Raw genomic sequence first — 21,623 nt, forward strand, 5'->3', positions numbered from 1 at the left:
CACCAAGGTTCCTAAGGCAGCACCTTCCAGACCCACAACCACTACCATCTCGAAGGATGAGAACAGCTGATACCTGGGAACACCACCACTTGGAAATCCCCCTCCAAGTCACTCACCATCCTGACGTGGAAACATATCGCCGTTCCATCATTGTCACTGGGTCAAAATCATGGAATTCCCTCCCTAACAGCACTGTGGGTGTACCTACACCTCAGGGACTGCAGTGGACTGAAGGCAGCTCATCACCACCTTCTCAAGGGCAGCTTGGGATGGGCAATAAATGCTGGCGACACCCACATCCCATAAATGAATAAATAAAATAGTGCAGCTCTATGAAACTCAGGTTAGACCACACTTGGAGTATTGTATTGAGTTCTGATTGCCTCATTATAGGAAAGATGTGGAACTTTTAGAGAGAGAGTGCAGAGGATATTTACCAGATTGCAGCCTGGATTAGAGTACATATCTTCAGGTCTTATGAGGAAAAGTTGATCAAGCTAGAACTTTTCTCTTTAAAATGAATGCGGAGGTGAAGTGACTTGATAAAGGTGCTTAAGATGATTAGAGGCATAGATCAAGTGTACAGCCAGTGCCTTTTTCCCAGGCAGCAATGACTAATATGAGAGGACATAATTTTAAGGTTATTGAAAGAAAGTGTAGGGTGGATGTCAGGGGTAGTGTTTTTTAACAGAGACTGGTAAGTGCATGGAACACATTGCCAAGGGTGATGGTAGAGACTGATGCATTAGGGACTTTTATAAGACTTTAAATAGGGACATGGATGAAAGACAAATTGGAGGGCTAGGTAGGAAGGAGGAGTTAGATTGTTCTTGCAGTAGGTTAAAAGGTTGGCGCAACATGATGTCATCTGAAGGTCTGTACTGTGCTGTCTTATTCTATGTTCTACTTTATATTCTAGGAGATCAAGCAGCTTGAGTCTATGCTGTCTTGAGCTGAGGAAAGTGAGAGTAGATATCACAAAAACACGTAAAATTCTTACAGGACTGGGCAATGTAGGAAAAGATTTGATTTTATCATGAGTGGAATGTTAAGAATCAGAGAACACAACTTCAAAATAATCAATCATTATGAATAAACATGATAAGGGTAGTGAATCTTTGGAATTCTCTACCCAAGAAAGCTCTGAAGGTTCAGTTGCTGCATATATTGAAGGAAGAAAGTGACAGATTTTTGATGATATGTATAGAAGGTGTGTCAAGATATAATTCTTTTGGTTGTCTCTGATTTGATACCTCTTTTTTGTCTGATTCAGTAAATTAGAGAATGGGTTTAAATTCTGACAAAACCATAGTGAGATTATTAATATTATTATATTTCAACTTTTTTCTCAGTTCAACAGACAAACATACTTTATTGATCCCGAGGGAAATTGGGTTTCGTTACAGTCGCACCAACCAAGAATAGTGTAGAAATAAAGCAATTAAAAACCATAAATAATTAAATAATAATATGTAAATAATGCCAAGTGGAAATAAGTCCGGGACCAGCCTATTGGCTCAGGGTGTCTGACACTCCGAGGGAGGAGTTGTAAAGTTTGACGGCCACAGGCAGGAATGACTTCCTATGACGCTCAGTGTTGCTGATAAAACCTAAGGTATGGGCAGTCATGCACGCTCATTTCTCAATTGCTAGGAACTTTCAGACCATTCTGGTGGTGTTTAGTATTGTGGTTTTCTGGAGATTTACATAGGTATTGCTATGCAGGCCTAACTGTTTAATGCTGTTGTTTAGTGCCTTTGGGATGACACCAGTTGTCGACGTTACTGTTGGGACAATGTATATTCTCCTCATGTTCCATAGTTCTTCAATTTCCTCTTTTAATTCAGCATATTTCTGGTGTTTTTCACTTAATGATTTCTCTAAGTTATGTGTGTTTGGTATGGCTATATCTATTAAGTAAGTTATTCTTGCTTGCTTATAGATGGTGTGTTAAAGTCAAGCTCATTTCATTGTTTCTGATTTGATACCCAATTTTCCTCCAGTTCAGTAAATTCAAGAGTGGGGTTAAAGTTAGACAAAACCATAGTGGGCATAGCAAGTCACCCTGAAAAATGTCTTGGTTTATTTTGATTATGGTGATTGCTCATTTTTGCTTGTTAATAGATAGGGTGATTATGGCATGACAAAGCTCCATCACATGCTGAAGGAATTTTACAAGTATTGGGTGTAGTTGAGATACTATGTATAAAAGTTGCATTCAGGTATGGCTCATTTCATTGCTTCTGATTTGATATCCAGTTTTTGTATGATCCAGTAAATTAGAGAGCGGGCTTAAAGCCAGACAGAACCATAGTGGACTTAAAGAGTTGCTTTTGAAAATTCCTCGGTTTATTTTGATAACGATGATTATTCTTTTTTGGTTGTTAATAGATAGCGTGATTATAGTACGCTATTGCTTCATCAGATGTTGCAGGAATTCCACAGGTATTGGGTGTAGTTTATATATATTAACAACTTCTATTAACCATGAGTATGGGACAGAGTCAAGTGCCTTTTGGTAGTTAGTAAAGCAACTTGAAAGATTTCTGCTTTTCTACTGTGCTTGATTTAGAATTACAGAATCTATCAATTGTTCTTAACATCCTTTCACACCCTTCCAGCATCCTTTCTGCCCTTCTGTAAATATATTGTGGTTGTCTAAGTGAGTGGTGATTAGTTGCGAGATGCATGATGTTACAATTTTATATATAGTTTGTAAACAAGCAACAGGACAGTATTTTGATGGATCTGTTGTGATTTCCCCTTTAGGCAAGAGATATGTTTTACCTTCTGTCAAAAATTCAGGCACTTTTCAGGGATTTTATGGAAATTGTTGATATGTATTAATAGATACGGATGAAGGCAAATTAATTTTATACCAATAATTATGCATATTTTTAGTGCCAGTACTTTTCCAGTTGTGGGCATTTTTTATTTCCTCTTTCAGCATATCCATTGTAAATTCAGGTATTTGCATTTCTTCAATCGTGTGAGTGCATTCTTTCCCCTCCCTAATCCAGTTTGATTCTCGATTGTGCATTACCCTGTTTGACCGGATATCAGACCAAAAGTTCATTATCTCTGTGTTTGTTGGGAGTTCTGAACTGGGGTTGGTGTCATTTTGGTATGCCAAATTTAGTTTCAATGTGCTATATAAACCTTTTCCATTCTTTCGGATTTGATCATTCTCTTTTCTTCATCTGGCACATTTCCTGTCTCTATTTCGTCCGGCTTTGGATGCATCAAGGTTTTGTTTTAGTGTATCTGTAAACACTACCATGCTTTTGTTATGTTGATCATATCTTGTATAGACCTTATATTTCCTTGGCATTTTCTTAGCTTTTCTTCTAACTTACTTTCTTGGGTTATCCATTTTATACTTGATTAAGCAAGCTATTTCTGCTCTTAAGGTTTCAATTTTGTTTTTTAATCTCTTCTGCCATTTCAGTGTTCCCAATTTCATTACTCAGTTTTGAATTTCTGTTAATAAGTGTCTCTATTTTGGAGCCATTGCACTGCACTGCTGTTACTGTGTGTAGTTCTTCAAGTGTTTCACATTTTCCTAAATGTTGAGGTAATATAATATTGTTGAGAGTACTAACAATTTTTGCAAATTTCGATGATGTATTTTGTTTTGTTACATAGGGTCTTCTTGTTGGGTCAGTGTCCATGTATTCTGTTAGTGTGGTGTTAAATAATAGGATAATTTTCTCAGTAAGCTCAGCTTCATTGTTAGCATTCTGCAGAGGTTCAACATCTGTGTTGCTGCTATTAACATTCAATTGTGAAGCAGTTGAAATGATTGTACTTTCATCAGTGCTTCAGTGGGCTGCATCCTCAATATTTTCTTGCATTGTATTTTCATGGTCTTTAAATTGGTTTCTTTCTAGCCCTTGTGCAACATCATGTTTTAGTTGGTTTAACATGTTTATAGAGATTAAGTTTTTTTTACTATCACTCTACATTGATCTGCTATTCATTGTGCATTTACTTGCATGGAGGATTATTGAACTATAAACTGTTGATGAAGTTTGTCCCTGTATGCTGTCATGTCAGTCTCAAGTTCCGTTACTCGGTAGTATACACGCATTATGAATGTGTTTATTTCCAATGACCATTTCATACGTGTCTTTCTTTTCTTAACTGCTTGAGTGGTCTCAGTTGTATTATTATTATAAATTAAAAGAGGAAATTGGAAGACTTTGGAATATGAACAAGGTAGACATTGTCCCGATGATAATATCTACAACTGGTATCTACAAAGGCACTACATAATAGCATTAAACAATTAGGGCAACACAGTAGTATCTATGTAAATCTTCAGAAAGCTATAAAACTAAATGCCACTAGAATAGTCCGAATGTCCCTAGCAACCGACAGATGGGTGTGCTTGGCTATGTTCACTCCTCAGGTTTTACCAGCTTGAACTGATGCTATTATTATTATTATTATTATTATTATTATTATATTTGCACAGATTGTCTTCTTTTGCACATTGGTTGTTTGTCAGTCTTTGTGTGTAGCCACACTTTATAAGTACTTCGTTGGCCCCAAAGTGCGAGGTCCTCAAAACAACTTGAATGGTTTTATAAATACAAGCCTTTGATTTTCCTTGTTAGCATGTGAATTCATGATGTGAATTTCTTCACTACCACCCAGATTATTTGAGGATGTGGTATCCTAGAAGAGCAGAGGAAAAATGTAACATATTCATTGGCCTTTTACACTTACTTTTAGAGTGCTGGGAAGTAAAGAGAAGGATAATTACTTTCATCAAGGAATTAGACAGTAAGACCATAAGACATTGGAGCAGAAGTAGGCTTTTTTGTTCATCTGATCTGCCATTCTATCATGGCTGATTTACTATCCCTCTCAATACCTTCTCCTGCCTTTTCCCTGTAACCTTTGACACCTTTACTAATCTAGAACCTATTAATCTCAGCTTTAAATATACTTAGTAATTTAGCCTCCACGGCCATCTGTGGCAAACAATTCCTCAAATTCACCTCCCTCTGGCTAAAGAAGTTCCTGCTCATCTCTTCTCTAAAGGAATATACTTCTATTCTGAGGTTGTCCCCTCTGGTCCTAGACTCTCCCTCTATTGGACACATCCTCTCTACATCCATTCTATCTAGGTCTTTCAATATTCAATAGGTTTCTATGAGATTTCCCTTCATTCCTCTAAACTCCAGCAGGTACAGGCCTACAGCCCCTTATATGTTAACCCTTTCATTCCTGGGACTACTCACGTGAACCTCCTCTGGACCTTCTCCAATGTCAGCATATCCTTTCTCAGACAAGGAGCACAAAACTGTGTATATCATAATTAACTTCAAATTTAACATGCTGGGCTTAGAAAAAAGAATGCTCATTTGAAGTGCAGTGCATAGGGATTTTTAAAATCTGTGCACAACCTATGAGAAATATTGGTTGAATTTTCCTGTGGAATGTATACAGCTGTCATAGAGTTTGGGACTCTTAAGTTAATGTGCACTAATTCAGAAATGTTGTATTTCCTGGGAGGTCCCTGTTGTTCTTGAAATCCAGCAATGGAGCATCAATTTCCCTCAAATCCCAGCAGCTGCATTGGGAGACTGCCCATTGATCCCATGCTGTTAGACCTGCCATAGTTTCAGTGACTCCATTCATTTCAATGGAGGAAATGGTCATTGTACAGAAAGGTTTGTTTCAGATAATTTCCATTAAAAACATACAAATCCATTAAAATCATTAACTTTAGGCATTTCTAATATCTTAAATATTTTCTTAAGTTTTTAAAACATTTTTGTAGCCTGATTAATTTTTAACAGGTTTTGAATGTGGTTGTCAGGGGTATACACACAGGGGCCACTTTATTAGGTACACCTGCTCGTTAATGCAACTATCTAATCAGCCAGTTATATGGCAGCAACTCAATGCATAAAAGCATGCAGATACTGTCAAGAGCTTCAGTTGTCCAGACCAAACACCAGAATAGGGAAGAACTGTAACCTTAGTGACTTTGACTGTGGAATGATTCTTGGTGCCAGATGGGGTGGTTTGAGTATCTCAGAAATGGCTGATCCTCTGGGGTTTTCACACACAACCGTCGCTAGAACTTACAGAGAATGGTGCGAAACACAAAAAGATATCCAGTGAGTGGCAGTTCTGTGGGCGAAAATGCCTTGTTAATGAGAGAGGTCAGAGGAGAATGGCCAGAATGGTTCAAGCTGACAGGAAGGCAACAGTAACTGAAGTAACCTTACATTGTGACAGTGGCATGTGGAAGAGCATCTCTGAACTTACAACTTGTTGAAACTTGTAGTGGATGGGCTACAGCAGCAGACAAAAATAATGGAGGTACCTAATAAATTGTATTCATCTTTGTTGTATCTCTGTTGAGTCAAATGGCACATTGTCACTTTGACGGCTAGTTCAGTTTGATGATGTTGTTCAGCTGGCAATCAAAGCAATTCTGTGGGAGAGGCTTATAATTTACAGAGCTTCAATGGGTCAGTTCAGAGCCTGCTCTGTGGAGTATGTTGGTCTGGGCAGATCTTCTCCAAGGAAGTCTGGACAGAGTGCCAGGGATCTGCCAAGCACAATTGGTCCCAGGGGTTTCTGGATCAATGCAAACATATCTGGACTGCAGTCTGAACATCCAGCTGCAATACTGAAGGGAGGCAGCTTGCAGATGACTGATTGAAACTGTCTGAATCCATTTCCCTCAAGTGTTCTAAATATAATACGGATGAAGCATACAGATAACAGCTCATTCATTGCAGTAAATCAAAAAATGTGATTTTATTTGTTGTATGCTCAGATTAACATTAAGGAATAAACTTACTTTTTTCAATCAATTTTCAACATTTACAATGGTTCACAAACTCAGCAAGGATTTAATTGTTTCCCACAATTCTCTTGTTAAAAACAAGTTTCATTGCAACATCCATCAGAAGCTTAAAACTATCTACAAGCTAACTGATAAAGAGAACCTAGCACTTAGCATGAATAATGAAGTCATTAGGCATGTTTTTGCTGCTAAAACTGTTTCCAAAGTTGTGCTAGACATTCCCTTGGCTCCAGGCCTTTGATGGCCAATTTGATCTCTGTAATTCTATCTTGTCGCTCCTTAGATCCCAGCTGAAGGTCCCAACTGAAATATTTTTCCAGCAGGGAAGTAATGTCCTCACATACCCTGGCTGCTCCTGGGATGTCTTCTGCCAACAAGACCTGCTGCGGCTCTTGCCTTTTGCCCATAGTAAGGATACCAGTGGCTTGGTTCTCTAGACCATGAAGAAGGTGGTAGAGGCGCCTCTGGAAGGGCTGGACGTTTGCTTTCCTCTTGCCCACGGTGAGGATGCCAGCTGTATGGTCTCCGGTTCCATGAAGGAGATGAATAAGTTCACAGGAGCAGGTTTGCTGATGGCAGCACTTGGGGACATTGGGGGAAGCTTCGAGCGGAGAGTGGAGCAGTGCCAGAGTCAGAATAACACACAGTTTCTGCAACAGCAAAGAAATACAGGAACACTTTAGCTGAAATAAGCCATTTTAAGATGGATCTGTGATGTTCAACACGTTGCTTTGGATAATTGGAAATCAAGATTTTGTGAATTGTAGTTGATACATTATTTTCATTGTCACATGAACTGAAAAATTTAATTAGGGAGAACTGTTTTGTTGGAAAGGCTCTTGTTCAGATGTGACATTACATTGCTTCAGATCAATGTAAAAGGACAAAAGAGCTTTCCCCAGTATTCTGGACAGTATTCATCTAACAATCATAAAAAGCACGTTGTGTGATGATTATGACAATGCATTTTATGGGAACTTGCTAAGTGCCAAGTGGCTGCCCAATTTCATATAACACTTATTATATTTTAAAAGAATTCCATTGACTCATGTGATGCCCTGAAAAGGACCTAGAAGCCTCTATTTAAATGTAAATCATTCTTTCTCTTATATTCCTCCACACATTTACTGTTTGGTGTTTTCAGTGTTTGATGTTTTTATTGAAGATGTCGGCATCTGCAGTATTTTGCTATTTTTGCTTAACTCATTCCACATTGGACTAGAAAACAAAAATGAATATTGGGCACCATCATCTGCCGTGTAATCGCTAGCTTTGTTCTCGTGATTTCATGGACACATTAAGCTTTTTGTGTAAGCTTTGGCAAATGCAAAGTGTTGGAGTGATTTTTGATTGTTCTGAGTGTTTTACTTCCCTGATTACTGAGTGGCACTAGACAAGCAAATATATGCATGAAGTACTTCATCTCAATTAAATGGAAGATGAGTTCTACTGAAATTAAAGCAAGTGACTAATATAGTTCAGCTATAGCCACACCTGTGGGTACGCAGTAATGGAAAGCATTGCTCTAAGCATATATTTTGTGCCCATATATTTAAGACTACAATTGCATCCAGATTTTTTTGTGCAAAATTTAAATTATTCTTTTTAGAAGGTTCAAGTTTCAAATTAGTCTCTAAGCCTATTATTAAAAGCATCACAGCCAAAACCACACCTCCATAATAATGGAATCAGTCCTGGTTGCCATTTGATAAGTTTGTTCAAGTTGAGCACACCTAATAATAATGTGAACATCCTTGACTCACTGCAAGTGTTATTAATGATAATAGAAATTAAGCCAAAGCAGTAGATCACAGCAGGGATGTGACACCAATGTACATCTCCGGAACTCAGGGTGGAGTAGAGGGAGGGAGAGAGGGAGAACGATGAACAAAAATAAGCAAGGTGGAATGCAGCCAGGGGGTGGAATGTAAAGAATGGCTGTAAGAAGATATAATAATTTCTAAACAAGGAAAACAATTGAAACAAAAATATAATTCGTCAGTAAAGACATACAGGAAAATGAGAATTAGACAAATGGTTCACCATAGATGAAATAAAAAAAGTCTACAATCATTGCTCAGAAAAAGTCGTTAAATACATGAAACAAAAGAAAAAAGTCACAGCAAAGTAAAGAGAGCAGATAGTTTTCATGAGGTAAATATTATATTTCTTTGCATTTTCATTCATTTGGAACAGAATTATTCAAATAGCTTAGTTTCAATATTTTTGGTCAAAATTGCAATATTTAGTCAACAAATTACGTAAGTTGTAAGATGCTGAGTTACACCAAATCATCTGTGGTTCTTTCATATAATGGGATGTGTCAGCAGGCTTTGGCGAGAGCAGGTGAAGGCTCGAAGTGAATTATATTTTTTGCTTTCTTTGTCTATTAGTACATAGCTAGTGCATTCAGACTGGATCCAGGGTTAGTGATATATTCTTTGTGTGAGTTATCCAGTCTCCCTGGTAGCTACATCTGCACAAAGTGCACTGAGCAGCAGCTCCTCATAGATGGTGTTAAGGAACTGGAGCCGCAGCTGAATGACCATCGGCCCAAAGGGGAAAATGAGGAGGTGACAGATAGGAGCTACAGGGAGGTAGTCATCCCTAGATTGCAGGAGACAGGGTGACTGCCAGAAGAGGGAAAGAGAATATGCAGCCAGTGCAGAGTATCCTCTGTGGATGTACCCCTCAGTAATAAATATAACACTTTGGATACGGATGGGGGGAGCAACCTATCAATATAAGCCACGGCAACAGGGTGTGTCTCTGTGGCTCAGAAGGGGAAGGGGGCAGTACTGACAGGGGATTCCATGGTTTGAGGAGTAGACAGGAGATACTTTGGACATTAAAGAGATACACTGATTGTATGTTGCCTCCCAGGTGCCAGGGTCAGGAATGTCCTGGACTGGGTCCACAACTTTCTAAAGGGGGAAGGTGAACAACTGGAAGTTGTAGTACATATTAGTATGAACGACATAGGTAGGAAATGGGTTGAGGTCCTGAAGAGAGAATATAGGGAAACACTGAAAAGCAGGATCTCAAGGGTAGTAATCTCTGGATTGCTACCTGCGCCACTTGCCAATGAGGGTAAGAATAAGATGTTTTGCCAGATGAATGTGTGGTTAAGGAATTGGTGCAGTGGACAGAGTTTCAGATTTCTGGATCATCGGGATCTCTTCTAGGAAAGGTACGACCTGTACAAAAAGACAAGTTACACCTGAACTCAAGAGGAGCTGATATCCTTGTGGGCAGGTTTGCTAGAGCTGTTAGAGAGAGTTTAAACTAATTTGACAGAGTGATGGGAACCGGAGTAATAGGGCTGAGGATGGGGTAGTTGGTGTACAACTAGATGCAGTATACAATGAGACTGTGAGGAAGGACAGGCAGATGGTAAGGCAAAATTGCAGTCAGTGGGATGAGGTGAAGTGTAAATGGAGGCAAAATCAAAAAGGGTGATGAATAGAGGACTGGAGGTGCCATATTTGAATGCATGCATGCTGTATGGAGAATAAGCTAAATGATCTTGTAGCACAGTCAGAGGTTGGCAAGTATGATGTTGTAGGCATTGCTGAGTCATGGCTGAAAGAAGGTCGTAGTTGGAAGACTAACATCCAACGATATACATTGTATTGAAAGGTCAGGAAAGTAGGGCAGAGGCAGTGGGTGGTTCTGTTGAGAAAAAATGAAAATAGAGAAAGAGGTGACATAAGATCGGAAGATGTGGAACACTTGTGGCTAGAGTTAAGGAACAGCAAGGTAAAAAGACCATGATAGGAGTTATATCATGGAACATCAGCTAGGATGTGGAGTACAAATTACAACGGAAGATAGAAAAGGCATATGAAAAGGACAATGTTACCATGGTCATAGTGGATTTTAATATGCAGGTAAATTGAGGAAATCAGGATGGTGCTGGGTCCCAAGAGAGAATTTGTAGAATGCATATGAAATGGGTTTTTAGAGCAGCTTGTGACTGAACCCACTAGGGGAAAAGCAATTGTGGATTGGGTGTTGTGTCGTTAAACATATTTGATTAGGGAGCTTAAGCTAAAGGAATTCTTGGAAGGCAGTGATCATAATATGATAGAATTCATCTTGCAACTTGAGAGAGAAGTCAGATGTATCAGGATTATAGTGGAGTAAAGGGAACTCCAGAGGCATCAGAGAGGAGCTGACCAGAGTTGATAGGAAAGGAACACTAGCAGGGATGGTGGCAGAACAGCAAAGGATAGAGTTTTCGGGAGCAATTTGGAAGGTGCAAGATAGATACATCCTAAAAAAGAAGAAATATTCTAAAGGGAGGATGAGGCCAGTATGGCTGACAAGGAAAGTCAAAGACAACATAAAAGCAAAAGAGATGGCAATATAATATAGCAAAAGTTAGCGAGAAGTCAGAGGATTGGGAAACTTTTAAAAATTAACAGAAGACAACTAAAAAAGCCATAAGGAGACAAAAGATGAAATATGAATGCAAGTTAGCCAATAATATAAAAGATGATAACAAACACGAGGAAATCTGCAGATGCTGGAAATTCAAACAACAACACACACAAAATGTTGGTGGAACACAGCAGGCCAGGCAGCATCTGTAGGGAGAAGCACTGTCGACGTTTCAGGCCGAGATCCTTCGTCAGGACCCTTCGAGACCCTTCGAGCATGCCAGAGGGCAGGAGTAAGTTTCTAAGGAGAAGGTGCATGGGAAACTGAAAGGTCTGAAGGTAAATAAGTCAATGTGACCAGATGGACTACACCACAAGGTTCTGGAGGCATTAGTAATGGTCTTTCAAGAAATTTTAGGACTGTCTGGGGCCCTGAATGGTGGTGAGGGAGGAAGTGTAAGGGCAGGTGTAGCACTTGTTACAGTCCTTCCAGGCGAGGCGACACTTCACCTGTGAGTCGGCTGGTGTGGTATACTGCGTCCGGTGCTCCCGGTGTGGCCTTTTATATATTGGTGAGACCCGACGCAGACTGGGAGACTGTTTCGCTGCACACCTACTCTCTGTCCACCAGAGAAAGAAAGATCTCCCAGTGGCCACACATTTTAATTCCACGTCCCATTCCCATTCTGATATGTCTATCCATGGCCTCCTCTATTGTCAAAATGAATCCAAACTCAGGTTGGAGGAACAACACCTTATATACCGGCTGGGTAGCCTCCAACCTGATGGCATGAACATTGACTTCTCTAACTTCCATTAATGCCCCTCCTCCCCTTCTTACCTCATCCCTGATATATTTAGTTTTTCTCCCCCCTCCTTTTTTTTCTCTCTTTCTGCCCATCACTCTGCCTCTTCTCCATCTCCCTCTGGTGCTCCCCTCCCCCTTTCTTTCTCCCTAGGCCTCCCGTCCCATGATCCTTTCCCTTCTCCAGCTCTGTATCCCTTTCGCCAATCACCTTTCCTGCTCTCAGCTTCACCCCACCCCCTCCGGTCTTCTCCTATCATTTCGCATTTCCCCCTCCCCCCACCACTTTCAAATCTCTTACTACCTTTCCTTTCAGTTAGTCCTGACAAAGGGTCTCAGCCCGAAACATCGACAGTGCTTCTTCCTATAGATGCTGCCTGGCCTGCTGCGTTCCAGCAGCATTTTGTGCGTGTTGCTTTATAGGTTCTTGATTAGTCAGGGCATCAAAGGTTATGGAGAATGGGGTTGAGAGGGATAATAAATCAGCCATGGCAGAATGGCAGAGCACACTTGATGGGCTGAATGGCCTAATTCTGCTCTTATGTCTTATGATCTTTTGATCATATAAATTGTGCCGAGACACCAAGTTACTGATCGTGATGCATTCTCAATATATTAACAATTTAATGGTTTAAAATAGTTTAACTGGGTACAAAAGAAGTGCATGCTTAAAGATGATTCTGACACCCAAGTAAACCACAAGACCATAAGACATAGGAGCAGAATTAGGTTATTCAGCTCATCGAGTCTGCTCTGCTAGATTTATTGTCCCTCTCAACCCCATTCTCCTGCCTTCTCCCAAAATCTAATTTAGTTAAAATACAAGAATCAATTATCTGAGAAATTAATTATTTGAATAATAAATTAAACTTCAAATATTTTTGGCATAATAGACTGCAGGTACTAGATATGGAGCAAGAATTAAAGAGCTGGAGGAACTCAGCAGGTCTGGCAACATCTGTGAAGGGAAAGGAGGTGACGACGTTTTAGGTCAAGACTCTGCAGCAGCCCCCTGTAGTTTGATTTTGGTTTGTAATCTTTGTGATGTAGTAATCTCGGCAGCTAGCTGATAGGTAAAACAACAAATAAACAATGATTCATCTATTTTAGCACATGTTCATTGAAGGATAAATATTAGCCAGGTTTTCCCAAAGTTACAACAGGATTATATTCCTGAGAACAGTTCGTAACTTGAACAGTTTACAAGTTGGAAATGCGGCCATTATTGATACATATTAATATATGTACATATATTGGCAATATACATCAATAAAAACATGGCCCAAACATGGACAACATATATTTAAATCAAGGTGTTTAACTCACCCACTCAGGTTTATTTGCAAAATGCAATGATATTGCTGCAGACAGAGTTCCCACACTGCAGAAGGTACCCACAGCTACCTGTGAATTCATCCCACTGGTCTCCAAAAGGTGTGATGATATTTATGGACTGTACATAAATCAGGCATTCTTAACCTGGAGAGAACCGGTACAAAGGTTATATTCTTGGATTCAGGTCTCAGGAGTGGAACTTGAATCCACAATCTTCCTCCTTGGAGGTATTAGTGCTAGCTCCCTACAAAGCACAGAAACAAATGAGTCACATTGGAAAAAGAGTTCAATGAACCATGTGTAAGATAGGAGTATCGATGGAAAGGAATAAACAAGTGATGTTTCGTACCTAGACCCTTCATTCGGCCTGATGAAGGGTCTCGATCCGAAATGTCAGCTGTTTATTCCTTTCCATATTCCTTTCTCAGCCTGACCAGTTGAATTCCTCCACCAATTTGTGTGTTTTACTCTGGATTTCCAGCATCTGCAGAATCTGTTGTGTGTAAGATGGGAGTAGTTTAGTGAACAGTTCAATCAACCCTTTTGTCAAGAGTGACTGGAGTTCAGACACTGTCAATCCCCTCGAGCTGAACTGCAACATCAAAAGATATATAAATAAATGCAACCTTTCCTTTTAAATTCAAATAAAGCATGTTTGTAACTAAGAAGGGAGACAATAAAATCAAAATCTATCATAAACTGATTACAATTTTCTCCAGCACACATTCAACCCTTCACAATTTCTACATTTCTTCCACTCACCTTTCTTCTCTCCGATAGATCTGCTTACATCCTGTTCCCCTACACTCCCAACTCACCTTCTTTCTCCCTTCTCAAGTCAAGTCAAATGAAGTTCATTGTCATATGCACAAGTTGGATGGGGTATAGGTGCATCAAAAAATTTGTTTGCAACAGCACGTAGACTCAGACAACACAGAAAACAAAAACTATACGAGACGGTGAAAAGAAATACTGTGCGAAACAAGGCACAAACACTCATGAACATTACTTTCATTGCAGTTGTTTCCATCTCCATGAGTCCTTTGCAGAAATGAGATATCATGCAGAATATTCTTGCCACAGATGTTTCGGTCCTTCTCATGAGCTGAAGAGGAGCAACTCTAATCCCATATTTATCGTGTTCTCATCTCTTATGCTGTATCTATCAGCATTCTTTCTTCTGAGACAATAGTGTCATTGAAACTTACCATTGTAACAGTAATTCATATAGTTTTTCTTCAATGGAAGTATCTCATTAGCTGTTATGCCATTCAGATTAGAAAAAATGGAAACTAGGAAACCTGTATGCACTGATATTATCTGGAATAACAATGTCACTGTTGGATTTGTTCAGTTAGTAGACCTCTGAGCCTTTTAGAGGAAGAGGTTTTTTTTTTAGCTTATCTATTCTTCTTTTCAAATTAGTTTCATTCAGCTTCACCTGAATAAATCATAAATCTGTAACCTAGCACTAATTAGCTTCTGATCACCAAAGGAATGTGCCATTCCTTCCTGGAGATGAGGCTCATTCAACCTTTCTGCATATTGCTTCACTGACGTTCTTTGTTAGTCAGGGCTTTCAGTCTTACAAGTACTTTCAATGTGGTTTTATTATTACATGTTTTTGCTGCAGTCCATAAAATTACATCGTAGTTTAAGTTTTGTTTTGTGTTCTCAGATTTCAGTACTATTTTGTTTAGTTTTTGTGGAAAAATAAAGTGTTCAAAGACAACATTGAAGCATATTCTTTGATGGTATTTTGTAAGGGTCAAAAAAAAGTTTACTGAAGTTTTTCTATGTTAATTTTTTCCTATTCGTTATGAATTCTTACTGTTTTCATTGATAATTGTACGTCAGAATATCTATGAAGCACAAATATTAGCAAACTGGGTAACCAGCTTTATCAGTTTCCAATAAGCCACTGTATTAATATAACTGCAACAACTAAGTACTTGTTCTGAGCTTTTGAGCATTCTCCCATGCATGCTTGCAAAAATTTTTGTTTTGTTCCCAGATCAATTCTAAGTGGTTTTATCATAAAACAACCTTGGAAATAAGTTCTGAAGAAGTTTTGATATTTAAATTTCTATATTCAGATTTAATCTCTTTGGTGTTCCCACATCCCTACAAAGCAGCCCTTTATTTTCTCACTTGGTTTAAAAGGAGTGAAGAAGTGCCAAAAAGCAAGTAATTGACATTGATCCAGTAGCTGAGACCTGAAAACTGATTGATACATCCATAACTCCAGAGTTATGAGGAGTTGGATATTTGTGTTGGCTTATTATTGCCATGTATGCTAAGATACCTTGGAAAAACTGCTGTTTGCGAGCCATCCATGCAGATCATTCCATACAAATTGAGGTATTAGCAAGAAAACGGAATCACAGGCACAACTGTGCCCATTGGTGAGGACATCTTCAAGAGGCATTGCCTCAAAAAGGTAGAGTTCTAATGACTCTTACTACCATTAAGAAGGAAATACAGGAGCCTGAAGACCCACACTTATTGATTCAGGAACAGCTTCATCCCATCCAAATTTCAGAATGCCCCCTGAAGTCCATGAACACAAATTTGTTATTTCTTTTCTTTGCACTTTTTTTCCTGAAGTCTATAGTAATTGTATACCTTTGCTGAGGAAGAAACAACAAATTTCATGACATAGAAGTACGTGATAATAAACCTGACTCGGATGTTGATCGCAGAATAGTCCAGCAGATACAGAGAGCGTATGGTGTGGATAAACAAATATGGTTCAAGGGCTATGGCAAGGAAGATTGGGAGATCAAGAATTCATAGTTAGTGTTTGAGAGGTCTGATAACAGCAGGATATAAGCTGTCCTTGAGCCTGATGGAACATGTTTTCAACTTTTGTACCTTCTGCCCAAGGGAAGAGTGGAGAAGAGAGGATATCTGGGATCTGAGGGACTTTGAATTATGTCGACTGCTTTCCCAAGGTGATGTTAGAAGAAAATCAACATTTATTGTATATAATAGAGTCGTAGAATACCACAGCACAGAAAGAGGCCCTTTAGCCCATCTAATCTATCAAACTATTAATCTGCCTAGCCCCTTCAACCTGTACCCACACCACATCTATCCAAACCTCTCCCATGCAGACACCCATCCAAATTTCTCTTAAAAGTTGAAATCAAACCCAAATCCATCACTTGTGCTGGCAGCTCACTCCACACTCTCACCACCCTCTAAGTGAAGATCCCTCTCACATTCCCCTCAAACAGTTTACTTTTCACCCTTAACCCATGACCTTTAGTTCCAATCTCACCCAACCCCAGTGGAAAAAGCCTCCTTTATATTAGTGTACACACAACACACACAAAATGCTGGTGGAACACAGCAGGCCAGGCAGCATCTATAAGGAGAAACACTGTTGACGTTTCGGGCTGAGACCCTTCATCAGGACTAACTGAAAGGAAAGATAGTAAGAGATTTGAAAGTAGTGGAGGGAGGGGGAAATACAAAATGATAAGAGAAGACCGGAGGGGGTGGGATGAAGCTAAGAGCTGGAAAGGTGTTTGGCGAAAGTGATACAGAGCTGGAGAAGGGAAAGAATCATGGGACGGGAGGCCTAGGGAGAAAGAAAGGGTGGGGGGGAAGCACCAGAGGGAGATGGAGAACAGGCAAACAACTAAATATGTCAGGGATGGGGTAAGAAGGGGAGGAGGGGCATTAACGGAAGTTAGAGAAGTCAATGTTCATGCCATCAGGTTGGAGGCTACCCAGCCGGTATATAAGGTGTTGTTCCTCCAACCTGAGTTTGGAATCATTTTGACAGTAGAGGAGGCCATGGATAGACATATCAGAATGAGAATGGGACGTGGAATTAAAATGTGTGGCCACTGGGAGATCCTGCTTTTTCTGGCGGACCGAGCGTAGGTGTTCAGTGAAACGGTCTCCTAGTCTGCGTCGGGTCTCACCAATATATAAAAGGCCACACCGGGAGCACCGGATGCAGTATACCACACCAGCCGACTCACAGGTGAAGTGTCGCCTCACCTGGAAGGACTGTCTGGGGCCCTGAATGGTGGTGAGGGAGAAAGTGTAAGGGCAGGTGTAACACTTGTTCTGTTTACAAGGATAAGTGCCAGGAGGGAGATCGGTGGGAAGGGATGGGGGGGACGAGTGGACAAGGGAGTTGCATAGGGAGATATCCCTGCGGAAAGCAGAAGGAGGGGGGGGGGGAGGGAAAGATGTGCTTGGTAGTGGGATCCCGTTGGAGGTGGCGGAAGTTATGGAAAATTATACGTTGGACCCGGAAGCTGATGGGGTGGTAGGTGAGGGCAAAGGGAACCCTATCCCGAGTGGGGTGGCGGGCGGATGGGGTGAGGGCAGATGTTATATTAGTGTGTTTCTTTTTGCCAATGGCGCAGTAGTTGAGTATTGCCAATAATAAACTAAAGGTTTTAGTTTAATATTTATGTTGTGGGGTATGCCCTGAAGCAGAAATACACAGAGCTCTCTCCTGCTGTTGGAACATGATCCACAGCCAGATGCCTGGGCATTGACTCTGTCGACTGGGAACCAAACACTGCATCTACCAGACTCAGTAAAATATAAATGAGAACACATCACAGGTACAGAATGCAGGAAAAAGAGAGATGAATGTTACAACTATGAATTTTATCCATCGTACTTGTGATTGGAAGAGAATCTGACCTCGGTAACTTTCTTATCATCGACCAGCAGAGAGTTAAAGATCAAGTTCAAGTTTAATTGTCATTCAACCATACATTGAAAACAGCCGAACGAAAGGGCGTTCCTTTGGGGCCAAGGTGCAAAACACAGTACCTACAGTCACACACAGCACATAAAGTTACAATAACAGAAAAGCATACAGTCACAAAAAACAATATATACACACACAAATGCACGTGTGTGTGTATTGTTTTTTTTGACTGTATGTTTTTCTCATATAACTGTGTGTTATATGTGTATGTATTTTTATCATTATTAGGATTTTTAACTGTTCAGTTCATTTTTATCAACAGTTCTGACAGAGTGGATGCAGAGAGGATGTTTCCTGTAGTGGGCGAGTCAAGGACTGAAGGGCAGAGCCTCGTCCATTTAAAACAGGGATGAGAAGGAATTTCTTTAGTCAGAGGGCGGTGAATTTGTGGAATTTATTGCCACAGTCGGATGTCGAGGACAAGACATTGAGTACATTTACAGCAGAAGTTGATAGGTTCTTTGTTAATCAGGGTGTAAAGATCACGGGGAGAAGGCAGGAGAAATGAGTTGAGAAGTATAATAAATCATCCATGATGGCATGACAGAGCAGACTAGAATGGCTGAATGGCCTAATTCTGCTCCTGTGTCTTATAGTCTTAATATGCAACAGTCACAAAATGCAATAAACTTTAGCTTGCACAAGTCTACTCCACAACATTAATAGAGTCGTACATCATAGAAACAAGCCATCCTTGAGCACACACTGACCATCAAGCACCCATTTACAGTAGGCCGTCACTAATCCCATTTGGCTGTCTTCACATCTGCAACAATTTCCCCCAGATTCTTGGAAGTATTTTTATTGCTAGGTTGGGCTCTCAGTGTATGTCAGGGACCCTGGGCTCAGTAGCAAGAACAGCCTTCTTCCTGAGAATCGGCAGAGGCATCATATTCCAACCAGAGCTATTCAGAGGCTCTGCTTTTCCAACACTGTGAAATACATGTAAAGTGATATTGGGAAAACCCTTCAGCCACACTCTTGTACCTGGAATGTTCTATCTGTAGATGTAAAGCTTACATTGAGTCTGCACTACAGACGCACCATAGGGTTGGAATTGGTTTATCATTGTCACACGTACTGAGGTACAGTGACAAGTTTGTCTTACTTACTGTTCCTAAAGATTAAATCATTACATAGTGTTAGCACAAGGTAAAGCAATGACAGAATATAAAATATAAAACAGCTACAGAGAAAGTGCAGAACAGGCATGCATCATGGCTTGGTAAGGCATCTGCTTTGCCCGAGACCATGGAAAACTTCAGAGAGCCATGGACATCTTGAAAATCTGCCCTCCCTCCATGGACTCTGTCTACAGCTCACTTCCTTGGTAAAGCTGCCAACGTAATCAAAGACTGCTCCCACTCTGGACATTCTGCCTTCTTTCCCCTCCCATCAAGCAGAAGACACAAAAGCCTGAAAGCACATATGACCAGGCTCAAGGAGAGCTTCTATCCTGCTGATTTTAGACTATTAAACAGATGTGTTGAGTGACCACACCATCTACCGTTTCATGGCCTTGCACCTAGTTGTCTGTGTGCACTGCACTTTCTCTGTAACTGTATCGAATTGAATTGACTTTAGTTCATACATCCTTCACATACATGAGGAGTAAAAATCTTTACATAACATCTCCATCTAAATGTGCAATGTGCAATTTATAGTCATTTGTAGTAAATGGTATGTACAATAGGACAGTCCATATAACACAGAAATATAATCGTGTCAGCATGAATTAATCAGTCTGATGGCCTGGAGCCTGTTGGTTCTGGCTTTTATGCTGCAGTACCGTTTCCCGGATGGTAGCAGCTGGAGCAGTTTGTGGTTGGGGTGACTCGGGTCCCAAATGATCCTTTGGGCTCTTTTTACACACCTGTCTCTGTAAATGTCCCGAACAGTGGGAAGTTCACAACTACTGATGCACTGGGCTGTCCGCACCACTCTCTGCAGAGTCCTGCGATTAAGGGAGGTATAGTTCCCATACCAGGCAGTGATGCAGCCAGTCAGGATGCTCTCAATTGTCCCCCTGTAGAAAGTTCTTAGGATTTGGGGGCTCGTACCAAACTTCTTCAAGCATCTGAGGTGAAAGAGGTGCTGTTGTGCTTTTTTCACCACACAGCTGGTGTGTACAGACCACGTGAGATCCTGTAACACCCCATTCTGCATTTTTACCTCAGTACAGATATGAGAAAGTGATCTGTATGCATGATATGCAAAACAGAGGTTTACAATGTACTCAGTACACATGATAATAATAAACCAATTTGTCAATTTACCAGTTCTGAAACTTTTTTCCAAGTAGGTCAGTAAGTTTCTTCCATGTCTCCCAATGTGCTGCTCTGTCTGTAACAGAACAGTCCCTCATGTTCTGCATTCAGTAAGGGCTGAGTTTTTGCATCTTCACGTAAGGGAGGAGAAAGTGGCATCTCAAGTTCTAGGTTTTGCCAGTACTCCTGGCAGCCCTGAGTGCTGGCATTTACTGGTAACTGGCCATTGGTTTACTATTGACACATGTACCAAGAAAGTGTGGAGGAGTTTCCTCTGTATGCCAACTGTACAGATCATTCCAACATAATAGGTTTCAAAGGTACATTTAATGTCAGAGGAATGTATACAATATACATTCTGAAATTCTTTTTCTTTGCAAAACATCCACAAAAACAGACGAGTGCCCCAAAGAATGAATGATAGTTAAACGCTAGAACCCCAAAGCCCCCCCCCCCCACATGTAAGCAGCAGCAAAGCAACGACCCCCCACCAGCAAAAAAGCACTGGCACCCCCCACCGAGCACTCAAGCATGCAGCAAAGCATCAGTAAAAACACAGACTTGCAGTACCCCAGAGGCTACTCGTTCACCCGGTATTTGACATACCACAGGCTCTCTCTCTCTCTCTCTCTCTCTCTCTCTCTCTCTCTCTCTCTCTCTCTCTCTCTCTCTCTCTCTCTCTCTCTCTCTCTCTCTCTCTCTCTCTCCCCCTCCCTCCTTCCCTGATAAGGGAGAAAGAGGTGTTTCCATTTTGCAAGAATAACAGGATGTAGAATATAGTGTTACATGTAGATAGAAATTGCCATGAAGATAGACAAATTAAGTATAAAGGCCATGATGACCTAGATTGAGAGATTAAACACTACTCTTTATCATTTAAGAGGTCTGAACAAGAATCTCGTAACAGCAGATTAGAAGTGGTCCTTCAGCCTGGTGGTATGTGCTCTCACAATTCTCTATCTTCTGCACGATGGGGGAGGGGGGTTGGGGAGAAGGGAAAATGAATAGATCGACAAGGGTCTTTGATTATGTTGGTTGCTTTCCTGAGGTAGTGGGAATATGTAGACAAAGTCAATGGAGGGGAAACTGCTTTTGTGATAAACTGGGCTATGTTCACAATTCTCTGCAATTTCTTGTGATCTTCAGCAGACTGCACTCATGTGAGATAAAAAGGCTTCCGTTAATAACCTGGGCCTTTTTGTAGAAAGAAAAGCTTTCCACTTGCTTAATATGTTGGTTGCTGCGAATATCCCAAGGG

The 21,623-nt window shown here is 40.5% G+C and overlaps 1 protein-coding gene across 1 annotated transcript in view; it reads right to left on the reverse strand.

Annotated features, from left to right (window-relative positions):
* Positions 1-6,803: 6,803 nt before the first annotated feature.
* Positions 6,804-21,623, reverse strand: part of plcl5 (phospholipase C like 5) — a 250,941-nt gene continuing 236,121 nt past the window's right edge. Inside the window, exon 6 of the mRNA XM_059956469.1 lies at positions 6,804-7,482. Coding sequence (XP_059812452.1) covers positions 7,021-7,482 — 462 coding nt within the window. The 3' untranslated portion in view covers positions 6,804-7,020. The remainder of the gene's footprint in view (positions 7,483-21,623) is intronic.

Source organism: Hypanus sabinus, chromosome X1 (assembly GCF_030144855.1).
Source record: "Hypanus sabinus isolate sHypSab1 chromosome X1, sHypSab1.hap1, whole genome shotgun sequence".
Lineage (NCBI taxonomy): Eukaryota > Metazoa > Chordata > Chondrichthyes > Myliobatiformes > Dasyatidae > Hypanus > Hypanus sabinus.